The 22,191-nt window shown below is 40.3% G+C and overlaps 1 protein-coding gene across 1 annotated transcript; it reads right to left on the bottom strand.

Moving 5' to 3' along the window:
• Nucleotides 1-527: 527 nt before the first annotated feature.
• Nucleotides 528-1,664, bottom strand: LOC123169710 (transcription factor HEC2-like). The gene has a single exon (XM_044587581.1). The coding sequence runs from the start codon at nt 1,550-1,552 to the stop codon at nt 890-892; it is 663 nt and encodes a 220-aa protein (XP_044443516.1). The 5' UTR covers nt 1,553-1,664; the 3' UTR covers nt 528-889.
• Nucleotides 1,665-22,191: the final 20,527 nt, after the last annotated feature.

Here is a 22,191-nt window from a genome sequence, read left to right as displayed (position 1 = left end):
TCAAACGATGATACCGTTTGTCCAACCCATTTTTTGGCCGATTTTACCGTTTGGTTAATTAACTTTAATTTCTTTTGTTCTCGTGTCTATTTTTCTGCTGCAAAACCATAAACAAGTGCAGCACAACACATTTCAAGAGCAGCAGCAGCTGACAACTGAAGACGTGGTTGACATCACAATAGATTATGGTAATCAAGCTTTTGCCTATTCTATCATTTGGCTAATCAACTTTTTCATGCTTTCCCAGCTGTTCTTCTACAGCTTTTTAGAGAAGTAAAAAAAAGTCGATCAGGGAAGTAACTTCAACACAACGCGCGCAATAGCAAACTAGCCTAGCCTTCAATATGCATGTTTCCACTTTGTGTTCTCTTTTAATCTGGACCTACAGCGTAGTTCAAGAACAAAGGGCATGTAAGATGACGCCCATAACAAATTTTAAAAATAAAAGCGCATCTAAGATGTACTTCTTCGTAGTTCTAAGTTGCAAGGACAAACTATTTAATGTTGCAGCGATTGAAAATGCTACAATACTTACTCATAAGATAGCCCTAAAAAAAACTTACTCATAAGATAGGTGCATGCATACATGCATGCAGTAGTAAGAGTACAAGGCTGAGCAACATTTTAAGCTTGTGCATGAGCTGTGACCGGCTTGCGAGTTCAGTAACAAGCATGCCCGGTACTAGTACTCGTGCTCATACTACCTAGTAGGTCTCCTAGTACATCTCAATTTACAAAACAGGACCGTACATACGCTATCAACGCGCGCATTCCTCGCCGTACGAGCGATGCTCCAGGCTCAACGTCGATTAATGTCATCACATGCACATGCATATATGTCATGTCGCGCGGACCGTAAGCACATGCGGGTGGCCGACGTGATCTCATCTTACCACGGCCCGTTCAGGCCCTGGTAGGCCTCGGCGGCCGCCGCGCCGTTGGGCGGCGCGCACTGGCCGTTGGCCGCCGCCGCGCGCTCCAGGGACTGCACCTGCGTCTTGAGGAACTTGACGTAGTGGATGGCCTCGTCCAGCATGGACGCGGTGTCCATCTTGGTCCCGCCCGGAACGAGGCGCTGCAGGATGCGGATGCGCTCGCTGATGCGCTCCCGCCGCATCCTCGCCGCCACGCTCTGCGGGTCCGTCGAGATGCGCACGTTGCGGCGCTTCGGCGGGCGCACCGTGTCCGGGTCGATGTTCACCGGCTGCAGCGCCGCGATGCGGAAGATCATCTCCCGCATGGCCGCCGGCCCCGTGCCGCCAGCGCCGTCGGGTGGAGGCTGCGACGTCGCCGTGTACTCGGAGCGACGGTGGCTGCCGTTGTAGGGGGCGGAGTTCGGCAGCTGGGAATACGGGTCGTGGTAGGCCCCGCCGGCGTTGGCGCTCGCCATGTGAGGCGCCGACGAGAACTGGTGACGAGGGGCTTGCGTGCATGGAGAAGGGGGCACCGGCATGGCGTGGTCAGGGAGCGCGGTGAGCTGCTCTAGCTGCAGCATTGCGTTCATCAGCTCCAGCTGCGCCTCCGGGTGAGAGTTCAGCGTATCGAAGTCCATCCAGAGGTTGTGCCACTCGATCTGTATGACAACTTGGTTTGTTTTGGAAGATGTGGATGATGAGAGAGGGCAAAAGGGGCGAGGAAGCTAGAAGCTAGCCAGAGCACAGGTGAAAAAGGATGTGTTGCTTAGCTAGTTGCACGCAGAAAAGCGCTATTTATAGAGAATGGGCAGGGTCTAGGGTGCAGGTTCCTTCAGATTTGATTTGACTGGCCATCATCCGTTCCGGGAATGCATACCGGTGTCCCATTGGCCAGTGAGGAGCTGCCACCAAGGTATAGGTAATTTTATTCGCAAAAAAAAAGGTATAGGTAATTTGATTTGAAGAAGATTTTTCATGGTATAATTTTTGTGCGAAAATACTAGACTCACAGACTCTTACATGCTAATATGGGCTCTTTCCTCCTAATTAAACTTGCCCCCCTGATTTTCAGCTGGGGTGGGGCCCTTATCCTGATTTGCACCCAATTAAAAAAACCCACCTCAGCCTCTCCGTGAACCCCGTAAAATTGATGCCCGTGTGTGTAGCATTTCGGGAAAAGCTTGCTGAAAACAATCCACGCGCCCGCCGCCTCTTTTAAGGCCAACTTCGAAGCTAGACCTTAAACGGACGTCGGCTTATCCGGATTTTGTCTGTTTGATCGAAAAAAGGGAAAAAGGCATTGGAAAATAATTTAAAATGGGCACATATATTACAATAACTTAATAAAAAGTCCACTAAATCACGGCCGCACATAGAACTTAAGTTGATTTTTTAAAACATAAAAGGTAGATCTGCCCGCCGCCATCATGGTTGTCTTCAGGCGTCACCGTCCTCGTCCCCGTCGTCCGTGGTGAGGTCGATGTAGGGAGGCGACGTCCAGAGGTGGGGTGGCGGCACACAAATTGGGGCGGGTGCGGCATGTGCAGGCTGTGGTGGTGGCGGGGTTGGTGGTGGTGACCTCGGCGCCCACGCGGCAGGCGGTGCTGGTTGTGGTGGCGAGGGCGGGCTGCATGGCACCATGGTCGTCCACGACCATGACTGCCCGTACAGTGACAGGTTCCACACTGGGATAGATGGGCGTTCCTCCATCACCTCCTCCTTCACCTCATGCTTCACTTCCAACTCCGGGATGTAGACATCGTCGGCGGCCGAGGGCGCCATCATCTCCTCCAGCCCCTCCCATTGCTCCTCCTGGCTGCGCTTGAACTCCCTCTCGGAGTCCTCCATCACGGCCTGCACCAGCCGCTCCTCCTCCTCGGGGTCATGGTGGGAGGTGGCGGTGGCGGCGGCGACATGGAGGGTGTTGTAAATATGCGCTAGAGGCAATAATATTGTATTATTATATTTCTGTATTCATAATTAAGAGTTTATATTCTATGCTATAATTGTTATGATTCTAAAATATGCCATTCAGTGGAAAACTCATATGCACGTGTGGAATGTGATACATCTCCATTGTATATTTTTTTATTGTTTCATATTATTATAGGGACATTTACATTTATGCCCCTAACTGGAACCCACTACTTAGATTTGCCCCTAATTTTGAAGCATGCTCAAATTTGCCCCTCCGTCGTTAGTTGCACTTATAAAAATGTCCTTCTCTGCCGTTACCATCCAGCCAAAGGGCTTTGACCGTTTTCTAGGTGTTTGCTGGACATTTTTGCCCCTAGAAAAAAATAAAATAGAAATTGAAAAAGAGAAGAGAGAGGGCGCACTTACCTTTTGGCCCAGGATGGCCCAGCCAGCCCAGCCCGTTGGCAGGTCATCTACTTCCTCTGCCAAGGCCAAGGGCTACCCGCATGCTCACCCGAGCCACCATTCCTGTGGCCAACGCCGCTGAGAAGCCGCACCACCGTGTCCCCGAGCCCCGCCATCAAGCTAAGAATCACCACGCCGCTGAGAAGACATCATCAAATACCTACAAGTACCTTCATTTACATTATCATTTACTTGCTTTATTTGCTTTTATTAGTCTCGTTACAAAAAAAATATCAAAAACATAAAATTATTTTGTTTTGCTTTTCCGCTTGGAATGATCATGTTATCACACACAAAAAATAGACATATGGATCCACTTAAAGGTTTCTACATGGGTCATCTTCAATTCATTTGTGCTCGTGTTGAATCCCCAACTAGATTAGTTGAGAGAGAATCATTAGAGCATGCCTATGTGCATCACCGCTTGTCTCAAAAAGGAGACAACTATGGGATCAAATACCTAGATTGGAATGCTATGCTTTGAATTTATGTGAAATACTTGATTTTACTTGTTGCTCTGAGAACCCTAAAAAACACCTTCCCTTCCACTGTGAGTTTAATGATAATGAAATAATATCTTATTATGCCAAGGGTGTTTATAGTTATTATGATATTGAACAAATTGAAGAATTTGTTGCTTTTATGGGTGCCTATGAAATTGCTGCTTTGATTGAAAAGTATGATGCTACTCTTTACAAATCTGATTTTTTTGCCATACTTAAATAATGTTATGCAAATTATGATTCTAATGGATATATTAAAGTTTATAGTAAGAAAATCTCCGTTGTCCAAGAAGTGATTGATACTTTGTAGGAATCTATAGATGATTGCTATGATCTCATTGATTTGATTGAAATATCCCCTCTTGATGAATGTGATGCTTGCCATTCTTATGGCCATGATGCCAATTAATACTAATGATGCTTATGGAGATGAACTTGCTATATTTCCTTATGTTAAAAATGAAATTATTGCTATTGCATCCACACTTGATAGTCCTATTATCTTTTTGAATTCTCCCAACAATACTATATTAGAGAAGTTTGCGCTTATTGAGGATTATATTGATGGGTTGCGTTTTACCATTATACATGATGATTTTAATGGATATGATATGAATGTGTTTTCTGCCCCTACTTGCAATTATTATGAGAGAGGAACCATATCTCCACCTCTCTATGTTTCTAATACAATAAAATTACATGGAACTATTTACGCTCTGTTTGTAGTCATTTTTTATGATGATTTTGTTATGCATAATACTTATTATAATGATCATGATTGGGGTGACGATCCTAGTGATATTAAAAGTGGGTTTGTAAGAGTGTCAACTTTAGGTAAAAATCCGACAATTTTTTAGAACAACCAATCTTATGATTTTTTTTGACAAAAGTGGGTTTGGAGAGGTCATGACTTTAGTTGATGTTAATCCCACTATCATGGAAGATTGTTAAAACTTTTATGCATGTGGATCATGAAGAGAATATTTTATATGATAGCTATATTGTAGAATTTGATTATGATCCTACATGTAATTATTTTGAGAGAGGGAAGTATAGCTATAAAAATTACCATGTTACCAAATTACCTCTCGTTATTTTGAGATTGTCAATGTTTTATTCTTCTTCCTTACATATGCTAAATATTTCTTGTCTTGATAATTTTTTTTCTTATAAATTGGATGTGCATAGGAAGTACGTTAGACTTAAATGTGCTTGTCACATGTTTTATGATTCTCTATTTGTGCTTCAATTCTTGTCTTTGACGTGAGCAATATTGAAATCTCAAAAACCTATCTTAATGGCTACAAAGGAAGAGCTTGTTGGGAGGCAACCCAATAGTTATCTTTTTATTTTATTTTATTTTATTGAGTCACCATGATTATTGCTACTGTAATGGTTGTATTTTCATCTTTTAGTTGGTGTTTGTGCCAAGTAAACCCTTTGGGATGACTTGATTGATAGTTGACTTGATTCTGTGAAAGACAGAAACTTTTGCGCCCAGTGCTGGAATTATCATAATTCACTAGAACATGATAAAATTCTTAAAATTTTACACATGATTGACATACAAATTGGCCACGTTTTCCTAATTTTTATATATTTTTGGAGTTACATAAGTATAGTTTTTGTTCAGATCATTACTGACTATTTTGTTTTAGACAGATTCTATTTTTAATTGCATAGTGTGCTTGTTTTAATGATGCTATGGATTTTATTGGGGGATATAAGTCATGGAGAAGTTAGAATACGGTAGGTATTATGCAAGAATAATTATGAATGAGTTCACAAAAGTACCTAAAGTTTATGATTTGTCTATTATACTAACGGATCTCACGAGGTTTCTGTTGTGTTTTGTGTGCTGAAGTTTTCAAGCTTTGGGTGAGATCATGATGGATGAAGGAATAAAGAGTGGAAAGACCCTAACCTTGGGTATTCCCAAGGAACCCCAAGGTAACATTCAAGGAAGATCCAAGCGTCTAAGCTTGGGGATGCCCTAGATGGCACCCCCTCCTTCGTCCACAATTCATTTGTATGTTACTTGGAGCTACATTTTTATCCATCACATGATATGAGTTTTACTTGGAGCGTCTTGTGCCATAGTTTTATTTTTTTTGCTTTTTAGTTTGCCACAATTATTGTTTGCTGGACACACCTTTTGAGAGAGACACACATTCATTGTGATTTGTTAGAATACTCTATGAGCTTCACTTATATCTTTTGAGCTTTGCAGTTGCTTTTATGCTTCACTTATATTTGTTAGAGCACGATGGTGGATATATTTTATAGGTATTATTGCACTCTCATGCTTCACTTAATTTTTTTTGAGATTCTATTAAATAGGAAATGGTAATGAGCACGTATTATAAGACTAGTCCAAAAAGGATAGGTATTTAAGAGTGACTTTCATGTAGATCACTAAATATGAAACGTATGTTTAATTATATTGTTGTTGTAATATGAAAGAGTATGAGTCCATGATCACTGGTTAGTAAGAATATCGATATTAAAGCTTGTTATTAACTACTTATTTAAGTGTTCGACATGGCATGACGGGGATGCGTGAGCATTTTTGTCCGATTGAAATCCTTGAGTGCTGTCTAAATCGGGGGTGCGTGATGGTTAACTCTTACCAACCTTTCCTAGGGTCATGCGAGTAGTACTTTGCTTCGAGGCTAATAAAACTTCCACAATAAGTGTGTGAGTTCTTTATGACTAATGTGAGTCCATGGATAATTACGCACTCCTATCATTCCACAATTTGCTAGCCTCTTCGGTACCGTACTTTGCCTTTTCTCACCTCAAGAGTTGGTGCAAACTTCGCCGGTGCATCCAAACCCCGTGATATGATACGCTCTATCACACATAAGCCTGCTTATATCTTCCTCAAAACACACACCATATGTAGCGATCCGACCTCAGACGGTCAAATCTCTGTGCATAAGTGTCATCACTGTATCGGTAATGCTGACACACACAATACTTGAAGGGTTTATAACAGAGTGCAATCACACACTTATTACATCGAATGTCTCAAAGAGAACTTATTACAAAAATATGGCTTAAGGCCATCTAAATAAGATAACTACGGAAGCATAGAAAGGTAAATGAGTCCATCAACTCCAACGGCATAGGTGAGTGCACGACAACGACCTAGCGCACCTTACTCTTCGTCTGAAAAGTCTGCAACATAATACGTTGCATCCGGAAACGGGTCAGCACATGGAATATGCTAGCAAAATAACACAATAGAGCAATGAACAAGGTAAATGCTAACACTACGTGCATATATGGCTGGTGGAGGCTCTATGCTTATCATGTTTTTGCGAAAAGCCAATTTTTCCCTACAACAAAGGAATATATTTTGTTTAACTATCATGGTAGTTGATAAACATTGAGAAGGTTCCTCCAACTCAATCCCAATTAAACAGTATTAATAACCCATCCAATTAATTAAAAGAGTGATGAGATCAAATCAATAATTCAAGAACCATATACTCAAAGACGTCCATAACCGGGGACATGGCTAACCATGATTAGTTTGTACACTCTGCAGAGGTTTGCGCACTTTTCCCCACAAGACTCGATCTCCTCCGTTAAATTTCTCGCACTACTTGATGTTTGAGAAACGGATGATCGAGACACAGTCTTTCCGAACCATTAACTCTTTACTCTGGGTAGACATTACACCTACTTTCCCCTACATCTGCTAGCCTACCACTGAAAGAGGTCACACAACATACTCAACTATGCCAGAGCCCATAATGGCTTGTGGCTGCACACGGAAGTGTCTATCATGAATAATCTTATGATCCCTTTGAGCCTGGGTGGCGAACCATAGGATGATCACGCGGGTACTCCGGGATATCCCAGGATAGCGTTGGATTGCTCCAGGTGCCCAGACAACCACTGGGTGCTCCATGGTGCCTCAACCAATCCACCCAGATGTGTATTTAAGTAGCCACCTTAAGTTAATCATTAATTAACAACTCTCACATCTGTCATGGATACACTCAACCAATCCACGTCTACGAGCATAGCATAGCAGTATAAGCATAACGTAGAAGTAACTCCCAAGGATTTGATATAAAGGACAATAGGTTCTACCTCATCAACTACTTCCCAAAACCCACATATTAATCAAATCCTACTCATGCAATGTTTGAGGATTGGAACTAATGCATAATAACTGGGTAATAACAAAGTATGATCAAAGTGTTACTAGCCTTGCTGACAATCTGCAAACCCTAGAGACTCGTAGTAGCATGCTTCGCAATACAGAAATTCTATCGCAAGCAAACAATGGCATATATAAGCACTCAAGCATAGATGCAAGGGTAAAACTGAGATAAGAAAGATCCCAACTGAAAGTTCGACTGAAGAGCTTCAATTTGCAAAAAGAATCAATCAAATCGGAGCTACGAAACTCAAACTACGATCAAAAGAAATTTGAATTCAAATCTGCTTGAAACCAAATTTTAAATTGTCAGAATCATGTTCAAGTTGATTAACTGGAAAGAGGGGTTCGAGACGAAGATTTTGGCGTTGGTTTCACTGGATTTGGGCGAACTGTTAAAAAGTAGCGAGGGTTTGAAGTTCAGGGGATAATCTGTGATAAAAATAGTCGCGGATAGGTCCCTGGCCAAAAATAAAATAAAAAGAAAATAACTAACGAACGTTCGCTTAACAGAACTAAACGAACGAATTCGTTCGTTACAGAAACTAATCTGACGAACGTTCGCTAATTAACGAAAAAAATAAAAAAACCGATCTAACCTAAACCAAAAAAAATAAACCGGAAAAACCGAACAGTTTTTATACTGTTTATCCGGAGAAAACCGGAGGCGAGATCCGGCGGGCGGCGGCGAGATCCGGCGGCTCCGGCGTTGGGCGTCGGCGGTGAGGCGATGGCGAGGCGGGGCGGTGGTGCGGCAGCGGCGCGGCGCGGGTAGTGGCAGCAGCTAGCGGCAGCGACGGCGAATGACGGCTGCGGGGCGGCGCGGGCTGCGGGGGCGGTGCGGCGCGAGGATGGGAGCGGGAGGGGCGGCGGCGACTTTTAAAGAGGGGCCCCGGGGGTCCTCGGCTTGCGTGAGGGGCGGGGAGGCCGACCCGGACTCCTCGCCGGAGTCCGGCGTCCGCACGGGAGGGAGAGGCAGCGGCGCTCGGTTGGGCCGGCTGGTTTTCGGCCCAGTTCGGTCCGGAGTTTTTTTAAATAATTTCTGCCGGAGAAAATCCTATTAAAATATAATTTTTTTTTCTAAAATGCCAAAAACAATTTTCACAGTCTAAATAAAATATTTAGAACAAAGTGAACATTTTTCTGGCCTAAAAATGCAATTTTGAAAAATGCATATTTTTTTCTAATTCGAATAAAATAGCAAATAAAATCCAAATAAAATATTTATTTTATTTTAAATCCTCCAATATTCCTCTCTTTGGAAGAAGTCATATTATCTTCTCTCTTATTTTTAATATTATAAATAATTGGAAAGAAAAATATTAAAGCGAAAATGATCCTCTTTTCAAATTTGAGAAAATTCACGTATGAAAATAAATGAAATCCCCAACTCTCTCCTTGGGTCCTTGAGTTGCTTAGGATTTCTAGGACCAAAACCAAAATGCAAATAAAATATGATATGCATATGATGACCTATGTATAACATCCAAATTGAAATTTGGGATGTTACACCATACCTACCTATCATGGCATTTCCATAGCCATTCCGAGATATATTGACATGCAACTTCCTTGTTCCATCTTATGACATGAGTGTTCATCATCATATTGCTTTGCATGATCATATAGAGCTGACATGATATTTGTGGCAAAGCCACCGTTCATCATTGTTATACATGTTATGCTAGATCATTGCACATCCTGGTACACTCCCAGAGGCATTCATATAGAGTCATATTGTTTCAGTATATCGAGTTGTAAGTAAATAAAAGTGTGATGATCATCATTATTAGAGCATTGTCCCAATGAAGAAAGGATGATGGAGACAATGAATACCCCACAAGTCATGATGAGAATCCAGACTAAATAAAAAAAGAGGCCAAAAGAGCCCAACAAAAAATGAGAGAAAAAGAGAGAAGGGGCAATGCTATTATCCTTTTACCACACTTGTGCTTAGAGTAGCACCACGTTCTTCATATCGAGAGTCTCCTAAGTTATCACTTCATATACTAGTGGGAATTTTTTATTATAGAACCTGGCTTGTATATTCCGATGATGGGCTTCCTCAAATGCCCGAGGTCTTCATGAGCAAGCAAGTGGGTTGTACACCCACTTAGTTTCAATTTGAGCTTTCATATACTTATAGCTCTGGCATCCATTGCATGGCAATCCCTACTCCTCGCATTGATATCAATTGTAAGGCCTCTCCATTGCCTAACAACCCGCCTAGTTGATGCGAGCCTTTCTTCCTTTTTCACTTCTCCTATATATCTCTACCACCGCAATCTATACCAACCTAGTGCTAATATCCATGGCTCACGCTAATGTATTGAGTGGAGTTGAAAATCCTGAAGCGCGTTAAAAAGTATGATACAATTGCTTGGTTTGACACCGGGGTGCTCATGATTTATACTTATGCTGTGAAGGCGGAGTCATACAATGCTTACATAATTCAATGAGTAGGGATAACATTCGTTGAGCATCGTATATTTTGAATAAGTAATGATTATATTCTTATATTCATGGATATCATTATGTTGATATCAATTACTTCATCGTTTCTCAATATTTATAACGTAATTTTGTTTTTATCATTTACCTACACGAGGACGAGTAGCAATTAAGCTTAGGGATGCTGATACGTCTTCAACGTATCTATAATTTTTGATTGTTTCATGCTATTATATTACCAATCTTAGATACTTTGTATACAATTTTATATCATTTTTGGGACTAACCTATTGACTCAATGCGTAGTGCCAGTTGTTGTCTTTTGCTTGTTTTTGGCTTTTCAAAAAATCAGTACCAAACGAAGTCCAAACACGATGAAACTTTACGGTGATTTTTTCTGGACCAGGAGGGACCCTAGAACATTCGGGAGGAGGCCAGAAGATCTACGGGAGAGCGACGAGCTCACATGGCGTGCCCCCCCGGGGGGGGGGGAACCTGAGCTCATGGGTCCCATGCATCTCCATTTGACCTAATCCCAACTCCATAAATTCAATAATATTCCCAAACCAACAGAGAGCCACCCGAAACACTTTTTCCGCACCCGCAAGCTTTTGTTCTTCCGTGGTTCCATCTAGAAGCCTTTTCCAGTACTCTGCAGGAGGGGGAATCAATCACGGAGGGCTTCTACATCATCCTTGCTCCACCTCCAATGATGTGTGAGTAGTTTACCACAGACCTACGAGTCCATAGTAGTAGCTAGATGGCTTCCTCTTTCTCTTTGATCTGCAATACAAAGTTCTCCATGATCTCCATGGAGTTTTATCCGGTGTAATCTTATTTTGCGATGTCTTTGTTGGGACCCGATGAATTGTGGGTTTGTGATCAGATTATTAATTGAGAGTAACTGAGTCTTTTCTGATCTTTATTATGCATGATTGTTATAGTTTTGTATTTCTCTCCGATCTATCCGTTTGTTTGGGCCAACTAGATTGATTTATCTCAGTGGGAGAGGTGCTTTGTAATGGGTTCAACCTTGTGGTGTCCTCACCTCATGACAGAAGGGGTAGCGAGGTACGTATTTGTATTGTTGCCATTAAGGGTAAAACAACGGGCTTCAATCATATTGCTTGGTTTTATCCTATCTACATTATGTCGTCATACTTCATGCATTGCTTTGTTTGTTATGAACTTAATACGTAGAGAGGCAAACATAGAAGGGCTCTTGAAGTGGAGTAATAGTAGTAGATGCAGGCAGGAGTCGGTCTACTTGTCACGGATGTAATGCCTATATACATAACCATTGCCATAAATAACATCATAACTATGCGCTTTTCTATCAATTGCCTAACAATAATTTGTCTACCCACCATATGCTATTTATTCAAGAGAGAAGCCTCTAGTGAAAACTATGGCCCTCGGGTCTACTTTTATCATATTGCAAAAACCAAAAATACCTTGCTACAATTTATTATCTTTTATTTTACTTTGCAATTTATATATCTACCACTACTAGATTTGATCCTTGCAAGTAACAAGTTCAAGGGGATTGACATCCCTCTTGCCTGCATTGGGTGCATGTATTTGCTCTTGTGTGAGCAGGTACTGTTCACTAGGATTTGCGCGATTCTCCTATTGGTTCGATAACCTTGGTTCTCACTGAGGGAAATACTTATCAGCTACTATATTGCTTCATCCTTCCTCTCCGGGGAAAATCCCAACACATCTCACAAGTAGCCGAATGATAAACGACAAAATTAGGTTCCTAGTCTTGCCTCTAAGATTGGCTAAAGTATTGTTTGGTTATCTTGTTTCCCGGATCTTAGATATCGTTAAGTGTAACGAGAGTCCTAAAACAACATTGAGAGTATGATGTTAGAAGATTGATCATATTGAATCGATCCAAACTTGTTTATTGTAATTTGAGTTAATACCGTCTGAAACCAATTGTTATAGTACAGAGTGTTAACATGTGTTTTAGTTCCTTAGACCATGAGAGTAACGTAGTTACTTCCTATCGTACGCTAGACTTTGGGGTTGCTCAAACATCATCTGTAACACGGTGATCATAATGACAAATTACAGGTTCATCCGGAAAATTGACAAGGGACTAGATAGCTCGAGAGCGGAATTTGCTCCTCGGGCGATAGAGAGATATTCTTAGGGCCCTCCCGGTGTGAGTGCATCCATCATCGTCTAGCCAGACACAAGTGGTTGTATCATAGAGATTTATACGTCTCCAACGTATCTATAATTTTTTATTGTTCCATGCTATTATATTATCCATCTAGGATGTTTTATATGCATTTATATGCTATTTTATATGATTTTTGGGACTAACCTATTAACCTAGAGCCCAGTGCCAGTTTATGTTTTTTCCTTGTTTTTGAGTTTTATAGAAAAGGAATACCAAACGGAGTCCAATTGACGCGCCAATTTTTGACGATTTTTTATGGACCAAAAGAAGACCCTGGAGTAAAAGAGTTGGGTCAGAAGAGTCCTGGGCCGTCCACGAGGGTGGGGGGGCGCGCCCACCCCCCCGGGCGCGTGGGCCTACCTCGTGGACGACTCGGGCACCTTCTTGACGTGAGACCTACGCCAAAAATCTCTATAAATACAGAAACCTCTAGAAAATAACCTAGATCCGGAGTTCCGCCGCCGCAAGCCTCTGTAGCCACCAAAAACCAATCGGGACCCTGTTCCGGTACCCTGCCGGAGGGGGGATCCCTCACCGGTGGCCATCTTCATCATCCCGGTGCTCTCCATGACGAGGAGGGAGTAGTTCACCCTCGGGTCTGAGGGTATGTACCAGCAGCTATGTGTTTGATCTCTCTCTCTCTCTCGTGTTCTTGATTTGGCACAATCTTGATGTATCGCGAGCTTTGCTATTATAGTTGGATGTTATGATGTTTCTCCCCTCTACTCTCTTGTAATGGATTGAGTTTTCCCTTTGAAGTTATCTTATTGGATTGAGTCTTTAAGGATTTGAGAACACTTGATGTATGTCTTGCATGTGCTTATCTGTGGTGACAGTGGGATATTCACGTGATCTACTTGATGTATGTTTTGGTGATCAACTTGCGGGTTCCGTAACATTGTGAACTTATGCATAGGGGTTGGCACACGTTTTCGTCTTGACTCTCCGGTAGAAACTTTGGGGCACTCTTTGAAGTTCTTTGTGTTGGTTGAATAGATGAATCTGAGATTGTGTGATGCATATCGTATAATCATACCCGTGGATACTTGAGGTGACATTGGAGTATCTAGGTGACATTAGGGTTTTGGTTGATTTGTGTCTTAAGGTGTTATTGTAGTACGAACTCTATGATAGATCCAACGGAAAGAATAGCTTCCTGTTATTTTACCATGGACTCTTGAATAGATCGACCAGAAAGGATAACTTTGAGGTGGTTTCGTACCCTACAATAATCTCTTCGTTTGTTCTCCACTATTAGTGACTTTGGAGTGACTCTTTGTTGCATGTTGAGGGATAGTTATATGATCCAATTATGTTATTATTGTTGAGAGAACTTGCACTAGTGAAAGTATGAACCTTAGGCCTTGTTTCAACGCATTGCAATACCGTTTGTGCTCACTTTTATCATTAGTTACCTTGCTGTTTTTATATTTTCAGATTACAAAAACCTATATCTACCTTCTATATTGCACTTGTATCACCATCTCTTCGCCGAACTAGTGCACCTATACAATTTACCATTGTATTGGGTGTGTAGGGGACACAAGAGACTCATTGTTATTTGGTTGCAGGGTTGTTTGAGAGAGACTATCTTCATCCTACGCCTCCTACGGATTGATAAACCTTAGGTCATCCACTTGAGGGAAATTTGCTACTGTCCTACAAACCTCTGCACTTGGAGGCCCAACAACATCTACAAGAAGAAGGTTGCGTAGTAGACATCAAGCAATTTCTGGCGCCATTGCCAGGGAGGTGAGTGCTTGAAGGTATATCTTTAGATCTTGCAATCGAATCTTTTTGTTTCTTGTTTTATCACTAGTTTAGTTTATAAAAGAAAACTACAAAAAAATATGGAATGGAGGGTGCCTCATATGCTTCATCTTTTTAATGTCTTTCGAGAAAATGATGGGAAGGAAAATTGGGCTCAAGTACTAGAAGAAGAATTACATAGAATGCTTGGCATAAAATATGTGAATGATGAGCATGATTGCAATGTTGTTAGTATGAATTCTTTGAATACCCATGATGCTAATGATATGCAAAGCCACAAGCTTGGGGATGCAATGTTTAATGAAGATGATATTTTTAGCCTCCCAAGTTTTGATGAGCAAATTTATTATGATGATAGCATGCCTCCTATTTATGATGATTATTGTGATGACACTTATGCTATAAAGAGTAGTGATGATTATATTTATAAAACTTGTCATGATTATGATTACCCTTTTTCTGAACACTACTCTTTTAACATGGAAACAATTTATAGTATTCGAGTCTCTTATGATACTCCCACTATTCCGAAAGAGAAGAATTTTGCTTATGTGGAGAGTAATAAAATTTCTATGCAAGTAGATCATGAAAAGAATGCTTTATGTTCTGGTTATATGGTTGAATTCATTCATGATGCTACTGAAAATTATTATGAGGGAGGAACATATGCTTGTAGGAACTGCAATAATATCAAGTTTCCTCTCTATGTGCTTAAAGTTTCGAAGTTATGCTTGTTTTGCCTTCCTATGCTAGTTGATTATTGTTCCCATAAGTTGTTTGCTCACAAAATCCCTATGCATAGGAAGTGGGTTAGACTTAAATGTGCTAGTCATATTCTTCATGATGCTCTCTTTATGTTTCAATTCTTATCTTTTATGTGAGCATCATTGAAACCATCATGCCTAGCTAGAGGCGTTAAACGTCAGCGCTTGTTGGGAGCCAACCCAATTTTACTTTTGTTCTTTGCTTTTTGCTCCTGTTTAGTAATAAATAATTCATCTAGCCTCTGGTTACATGTGGTTTCATGTTTTAATTACTGTTTGTGCCAAGTAGAACCTTTGGGAAGACTTGGGTGAAGTCTATGCGATCTTGCTGTAAAAATCAGAAACTTTTTGCGCTCACGAGAATAGCTGCCATTTTTACTGCAGAGTGCTTTTTGGTTGATTCTTTTTGCATAAGATTAATAGACAAATTCCTCACGTCCACCAATTTAGTTCAGAATTTTTGGAGTTACAGAAGTATTCGAATGATACAGATTACTATAGACTGTTCTGTTTTTGACAGATTCTGTTTTCTATGTGTTGTTTGCTTATTTTGATGAATCTATGAGTAGTATCAGAGGGTATGAACCATAGAGAAGTTGGAATACAGTAGATATTACACCAATATGAATTTAGAATGAGTTCACAACAGTACCTAAGTGGTGATTTATTTTCTTATACTAACGGAGCTTACGGGTTTTCTGTTGAGTTTTGTGTTGTGAAGTTTTCAAGTTTTGGGTAAAGATTCGATGGACTATGGAATAATTAGTGGCAAGAGCCTAAGCTTGGGGATGCCCGAGGCACCCCAAGGTAATATTCAAGGACAACCAAGAGCCTAAGCTTGGGGATGCCCCAGATGGCATCCCCTCTTTCGTCTTCGTTCATCGGTAAATTTACTTGAGGCTATATTTTTATTCACCACATGATATGAGTTTTGCTTGGGGCGTCATTTTATTTTAGTTTGATTTGCTTGCTGCTATTTAGAGTAATGTTTTGCATCTTTTAGTTCAATAAAAAGGTCAAGTATAGCCTTTACCATGCTTATTTTTCAAGTCTATATGTTGCTGTTTGAAAACAGAAAGTTTGCTGTTATGTTTTGAATATTTGTGAATAGTCAGAACATGATAAAATCTTGAAATTTTTACACAATGAGTAACAACAAATTATCTACAGTGTGGTAATTTTTCAGAATTTTTGGAATTAGAGAAGTATGAATTTTCTTGCATTCTTTACAGATTGTTCTGTTTACAGACTGTTATGTTTGCATATGATTACTTGTTTAATGATTCTATTTGAGGATAGCACTTATAAATATGCAGGGGCATTTAGTATTCAATGTTATATAATAATTTTAGTGATTTTCTACAGTAGAGAATGATAAGGTTTTGCATGGATTTATACTAACCTATCTCACAAGTTCTTGTTGAGTTTTGTGTATCGTTCCAATTTTGTGAGGATGAACCTTTTAAGATTTAGGGAAACCGCGATATGGAAGGAATTAAGGAGACACAAAACCTCAAGCTTGGGGATGCCCAAGGCATCCCAAGTTAATATTTCAAGAAGTCTCAAGCATCTAAGCTTGGGGATGCCCCGGTTGGCATCCCACCTTTCTTCTTCAACAATTATCGGTGAGTTTTGGTTGAGCCTAAGTTTTTGCTTCTTCATATGATATGTGCTATCCTTGCAATGTCATTTTATTTAGTTTTGCTTGCTGTTTTTATAATATCCTAAGATCTGAAATTCTTAAATGTTAGAGAGTATTCACATAGTTACATAATTATTCGACTACTCATTGATCTTCACTTATATCTTTTGGAGTAGTTTGTCATTTGCTCTAGTGCTTCACTTATATCCTTTTAGAGCACGGCGGTGCTTTTATTTTGAAGAAATAGACGAGCTCTCATGCTTCACTTATATTATTTTGAGAGTCCTAAACAGCATGGTAATTTTCTTTGGTTATGAAACTAGTCCTAATATGATGGGCATCCAAGATGGGTATAATAAAAACTTTCATATAGAGTGCATCGAATACTATGAGAAGTTTGATACTTGATGATTGTTTTGAGATATGAAGATGGTGATATTAGAGTTGTGCTAGTTGAGTAATTGGGAATTTGAGAAATACTTGTGTTGGAGTTTGCAAGTCCCGTAGCATGCACGTATGGTAACCGTTGTGTGACAAATTTGAAACATGAGGTGTTCTTTGATTGCCTACCTTATGAGTGGCGGTCGGGGACGAGCGATGGTCTTTTCCTACCAATCTATCCCCCTAGGAGCATGTGCGTAATGCTTGGTTTTTGATGACTTGTAGATTTTATAATAAGTATGTGAGTTCTTTATGACTAATGTTGAGTCCATGGATTATACGCACTCTCACCTTTCCATCATTGCTAGCCTCTTCGGTACCGTGCATTTCCCTTTCTCACCTTGAGAGTTGGTGCAAACTTCCCCGGTGCATCCAAACCCCGTGATATGATACGCTCTATCACACATAAACCTCCTTATATCTTCCTCAAAACAGCCACCATACCTACCTATTATGTCATTTCCATAGCCATTCCGAGATATAATGCCATGGAACTTTACACCATTCCGTTTATTATGACACGCTTCATCATTGTCATATTGCCTGGCATGATCATGTAGTTGACATTGTATTCGTGGCAAAGCCACCATGCATAATTTTTCATACATGTCACTCTTGATTCATTGCCCATCCCAATACACCGCCGGATGCACTCATATAGAGTCATATTTTGTTCTAGTATCGAGTTGCAATCATTGAGTTGTAAATAAATAGAAGTGTGATGATCATCATTAATAGAGAATTGTCCCAATAAAAAAAGAGAAAGGCCAAAAAAAGAAATGCCAAATAAAAAAGGGACAATTGCATTTTTGCCCCTAGTTGGTTCCTACCGACGGGTTTTGCCCTTACTTTTTCCATCGAGGTCCTTCGAATGCCCTTTGACCGTTTAACCAAAACTTTGAAAATTCATAACTAATTCATATGAACTCAGAAAAATGCAAATAAGGTATCGAAATGTTCATACAAACATTACCTTTATGTGCATATCATTTGCATTTAGGACAAAAGCACCCTTTAAACTACCTGAGGTAATTAATGTTATTAACATTATTAAAAATAAAAAGGTATAAACAATATTTTTTTCATGAATAAAAATTACATGCAAATGTAGGTGATGTTTCCTGAACATCCTGATATCTTTTTTGCATTTTGCTGAGTTCGTATCCATTTTTTATGAAGTTTCCAAATAATGATCAAAGTCGTTAGAACATTCATAACAAGATGATACAAACTCAGAAAAATGCAAATAAGATATCTGGATGTTCAGAAAACATCACCTACATTTGCATGTAATTTTTATTCATGAAAAATATATTTTTTATACCTTTTTATTTTTAATAATGTTAATACCATTAATTACCTCAGGTCATTTAAAGGGTGTTTTTGTCCTGAATGCAAATGATATGCACATAAAGGTATTGTTTATCTGAACATTTTCATATCTTATTTGCATTTTTCTGAGTTCATATGAATTAGTTTTGAATTTTCAACGTTTTGGTCAAACGGTCAAAGGGCATTCGAGGGACCACGATGGAAAAGGTAAGGGCAAAACTGAGCAAGCTCGAAAAGTAAGGGCAAAACCCGTGGGTAGGAACCAACTAGGGTTAAAAATGCAATTGTCCCAATAAAAAAAGGAAGGCCCAAAAAAGAAAAAAATAAGGGACAATGCTACTATCCTTTTTCCACACTTGTGCTTCAAAGTAGCACCATGATCTTCATGATAGAGAGTCTCTTATTCTGTCACTTTCATATACTAGTGGGAATTTTTCATTATAGAACTTGGCTTGTATATTCCAACAATGGGCTTCCTCAAATGCCCTAGGTCTTCGTGAGCAAGCAAGTTGGATGCACACCCACTTAGTTTCTTTTGTTGAGCTTTCATACATTTATAGCTCTAGTGCATCCGTTGCATGGCAATCCCTACTCCTCGCATTGACATCAATTAATGGGCATCACCATAGCCCGTTGATTAGCCGCGTCAATGTGAGACTTTCTCCTTTTTTGTCTTCTCCACACAACCCCCATCATCATATTCTATTCCACCCATAGTGCTATGTCCATGGCTCACGCTCATATATTGCGTGGAAGTTGAAAAAAGTTTGAGATTACTAAAGTATGAAACAATTGATTGGCTTGTCATCGGGGTTGTGCATGATGAGAGCATTCTTGTGTGACGAAAATGGAGCATGACCAAACTATATGATTTTGTAGGGATGAACTTTCTTTGGCCATGTTATTTTGATAAGACATGATTGCTTAGTTAGTATGCTTGAAGTATTATTATATTTATGTCAATATTAAACTTTTGTCTTGAATCTTATGGATCTGAATATTCTTGCCACAATAAAGAAGATTACATTGATAAATATGTTAGGTAGCATTCCACATCAAAAATTTTGTTTTTATCATTTACCTACTCGAGGACGAGCAGGAATTAAGCTTGGGGATGCTTGATACGTCTCCAACATATCTATAATTTTTTATTGTTCCATGCTATTATATTATCCATCTAGGATGTTTTATATGCATTTATATGCTATTTTATATGATTTTTGGGACTAACTTGTTAACCTAGAGCCTAGTGCCAGTTTCTGTTTTTTCCTTGTTTTTGAGTTTTACAGAAAAGGAATACCAAACGGAGTCCAATTAATGTGCCAATTTTTGACATTTTATATGGACCAAAAGAAGACCCCGGAGTAAAAGAGTTGGGCCAGAAGATTCCCAGGCCGTCCACGAGGGTGGGGGGCACGCCCACCCCCCCGGGCGCATGGGCCTACCTCGTGGATGACTCGGGCACCTTCTTGACGTGAGACCTACGCCAAAATTCCTATAAATACAGAAATCTCCAGAATATAACCTAGATCGGGAGTTCCGCCGCCGCAAGCCTCTATAGCCACCAAAAACCAATCGGGACCCTACTCCGGCACCCTGCCGGAGGGGGGATCCCTCACCGGTGGCCATCTTCATCATCCCGGCGGTCTCCATGACGAGGAGGGAGTAGTTCACCCTTGGGGCTGAGGGTATGTACCAGTAGCTATGTGTTTGATCTCTCTCTCTCTCTCTCTCTCTCTCGTGTTCTTGATTTGGCATGATCTTGATGTATCGTGAGCTTTGCTATTATAGTTGGATCTTATGATGTTTCTCCCCCTCTACTCTCTTGTAATGGATTGAGTTTTCCCTTTGAAGTTATCTTATTGGATTGAGTCTTTAAGGATTTGAGAACACTTGATGTATGTCTTGCATGTGCTTATCTGTGGTGACAATGGGATATTCACGTGATCTACTTGATGTATGTTTTGGTGATCAACTTGCGGGTTCCGTAACATTGTGAACTTATGCATAGGGGTTGGCACACGTTTTCGTCTTGACTCTCCGGTAGAAACTTTGGGGCACTCTTTGAAGTTCTTTGTGTTGGTTGAATAGATGAATCTGAGATTGTGTTATGCATATCGTATAATCATACCCGTGGATACTTGAGGTGACATTGGAGTATCTAGGTGACATTAGGGTTTTGGTTGATTTGTGTCCTAAGGTGTTATTCTAGTACGAACTCTATGATAGATCGAACGAAAAGAATAGCTTCGTGTTATTTTACCATGGACTCTTGAATAGATCGATCAGAAAGGATAACTTTGAGGTGGTTTCGTACCCTACAATAATCTCTTCGTTTGTTCTCCACTATTAGTGACTTTGGAGTGACTCTTTGTTGCATGTTGAGGGATACTTATATGATCCAATTATGTTATTATTGTTGAGAGAACTTGCACTAGTGAAAGTATGAACCTTAGGCCTTGTTTCAACGCATTGCAATACCATTTGTGCTCACTTTTATCATTAGTTACCTTGCTGTTTTTATATTTTCAGATTACAAAAACCTATATCTACCTTCTATATTGCACTTGTATCACCATCTCTTCGCCGAACTAGTGCACCTATACAATTTACCATTGTATTGGGTGTGTAGGGGACACAAGAGACTCATTGTTATTTGGTTGCAGGGTTGTTTGAGAGAGACTATCTTCATGCTATGCCTCCCACGGATTGATAAACCTTAGGTCATCCACTTGAGGGAAATTTGCTACTGTCCTACAAACCTCTGCACTTGGAGGCCCAACAACGTCTACAAGAATAAGGTTGCATAGTAGACATCAGGGATGCCAGAATATATCAACGAGAAAGAAGAACAGAACCGGTAACGAGGAGATCGGTATAGTGAGCATGTGTATGGCTCAAGATGACACCGATACTTCTCGGGTTTTGTAAAGTATCGTGAAGCAATGGGAATAGCACATGATAACCAAAGGTTCACTTGAATGCATTCGTGTATTCATGGGTATCATTATGGATGTCCACGGTTCTGCCATCAGTCATTGAACAAAGGGATTTTGTTCATGTTTATGTTTTACCGAACCTACATGGTCACAAGCTTAAGTTAATCACGATCTGCTAAGTGTTAGTAGAACGAGAGTACCAAGTGTTAATTTGTGAAATAGTTTCATTAATATTCGAAATAGTTTCAAGAGGAACCGGAAGGGTTTTGGAGTTTATCGGGCAATACCGAGTATTAGCGATAAATAATATATAGGTGGAAATTTTCCGGACATGTTGAATAATAATAAAAGGCTCTAGTAATTTTTAGAAGGTTTTTATATATAATGAAATATCAACGGGCTTTAAAAGGCCAACTGGTGGAAGGAGAATTGGGCCACAAGGGCCCAATAGTGGGAGGCACCCCCCTTTCCACTTGGGAGGACGAATTAGGGGCAGGGAAGGATTGCTCCTTCCCCCCTTGGCCAGCGCAAGGAGGGGAGTCATTCCCCTCCTTGTAGCGTGATACATCTCCATCGTATCTACTTTTCCTAACGCTCTTGATCTTGTTTTGGACTCTAATTTTCATGATTTGAATGAAACTAGCCCGGACTCAGAACTACCATGGTGTTGTTTTTTGTGCAGAAA

The sequence above is a fragment of the Triticum aestivum genome, chromosome 7D (genome assembly GCF_018294505.1).
Source record: "Triticum aestivum cultivar Chinese Spring chromosome 7D, IWGSC CS RefSeq v2.1, whole genome shotgun sequence".
Taxonomy (NCBI): Eukaryota; Viridiplantae; Streptophyta; class Magnoliopsida; order Poales; family Poaceae; genus Triticum; species Triticum aestivum.
The sequence above is the reverse complement of the archived record's forward strand: the minus strand, read 5'-3'. Positions and strand labels throughout refer to the sequence as shown.

What these genes read in the sequence shown, in the direction of transcription:
- LOC123169710 (XM_044587581.1), bottom strand. Translation starts at nt 1,552, where the DNA reads ATGGACTTCGATACGCTGAACTCTCACCCGGAGGCGCAGCTGGAGCTG.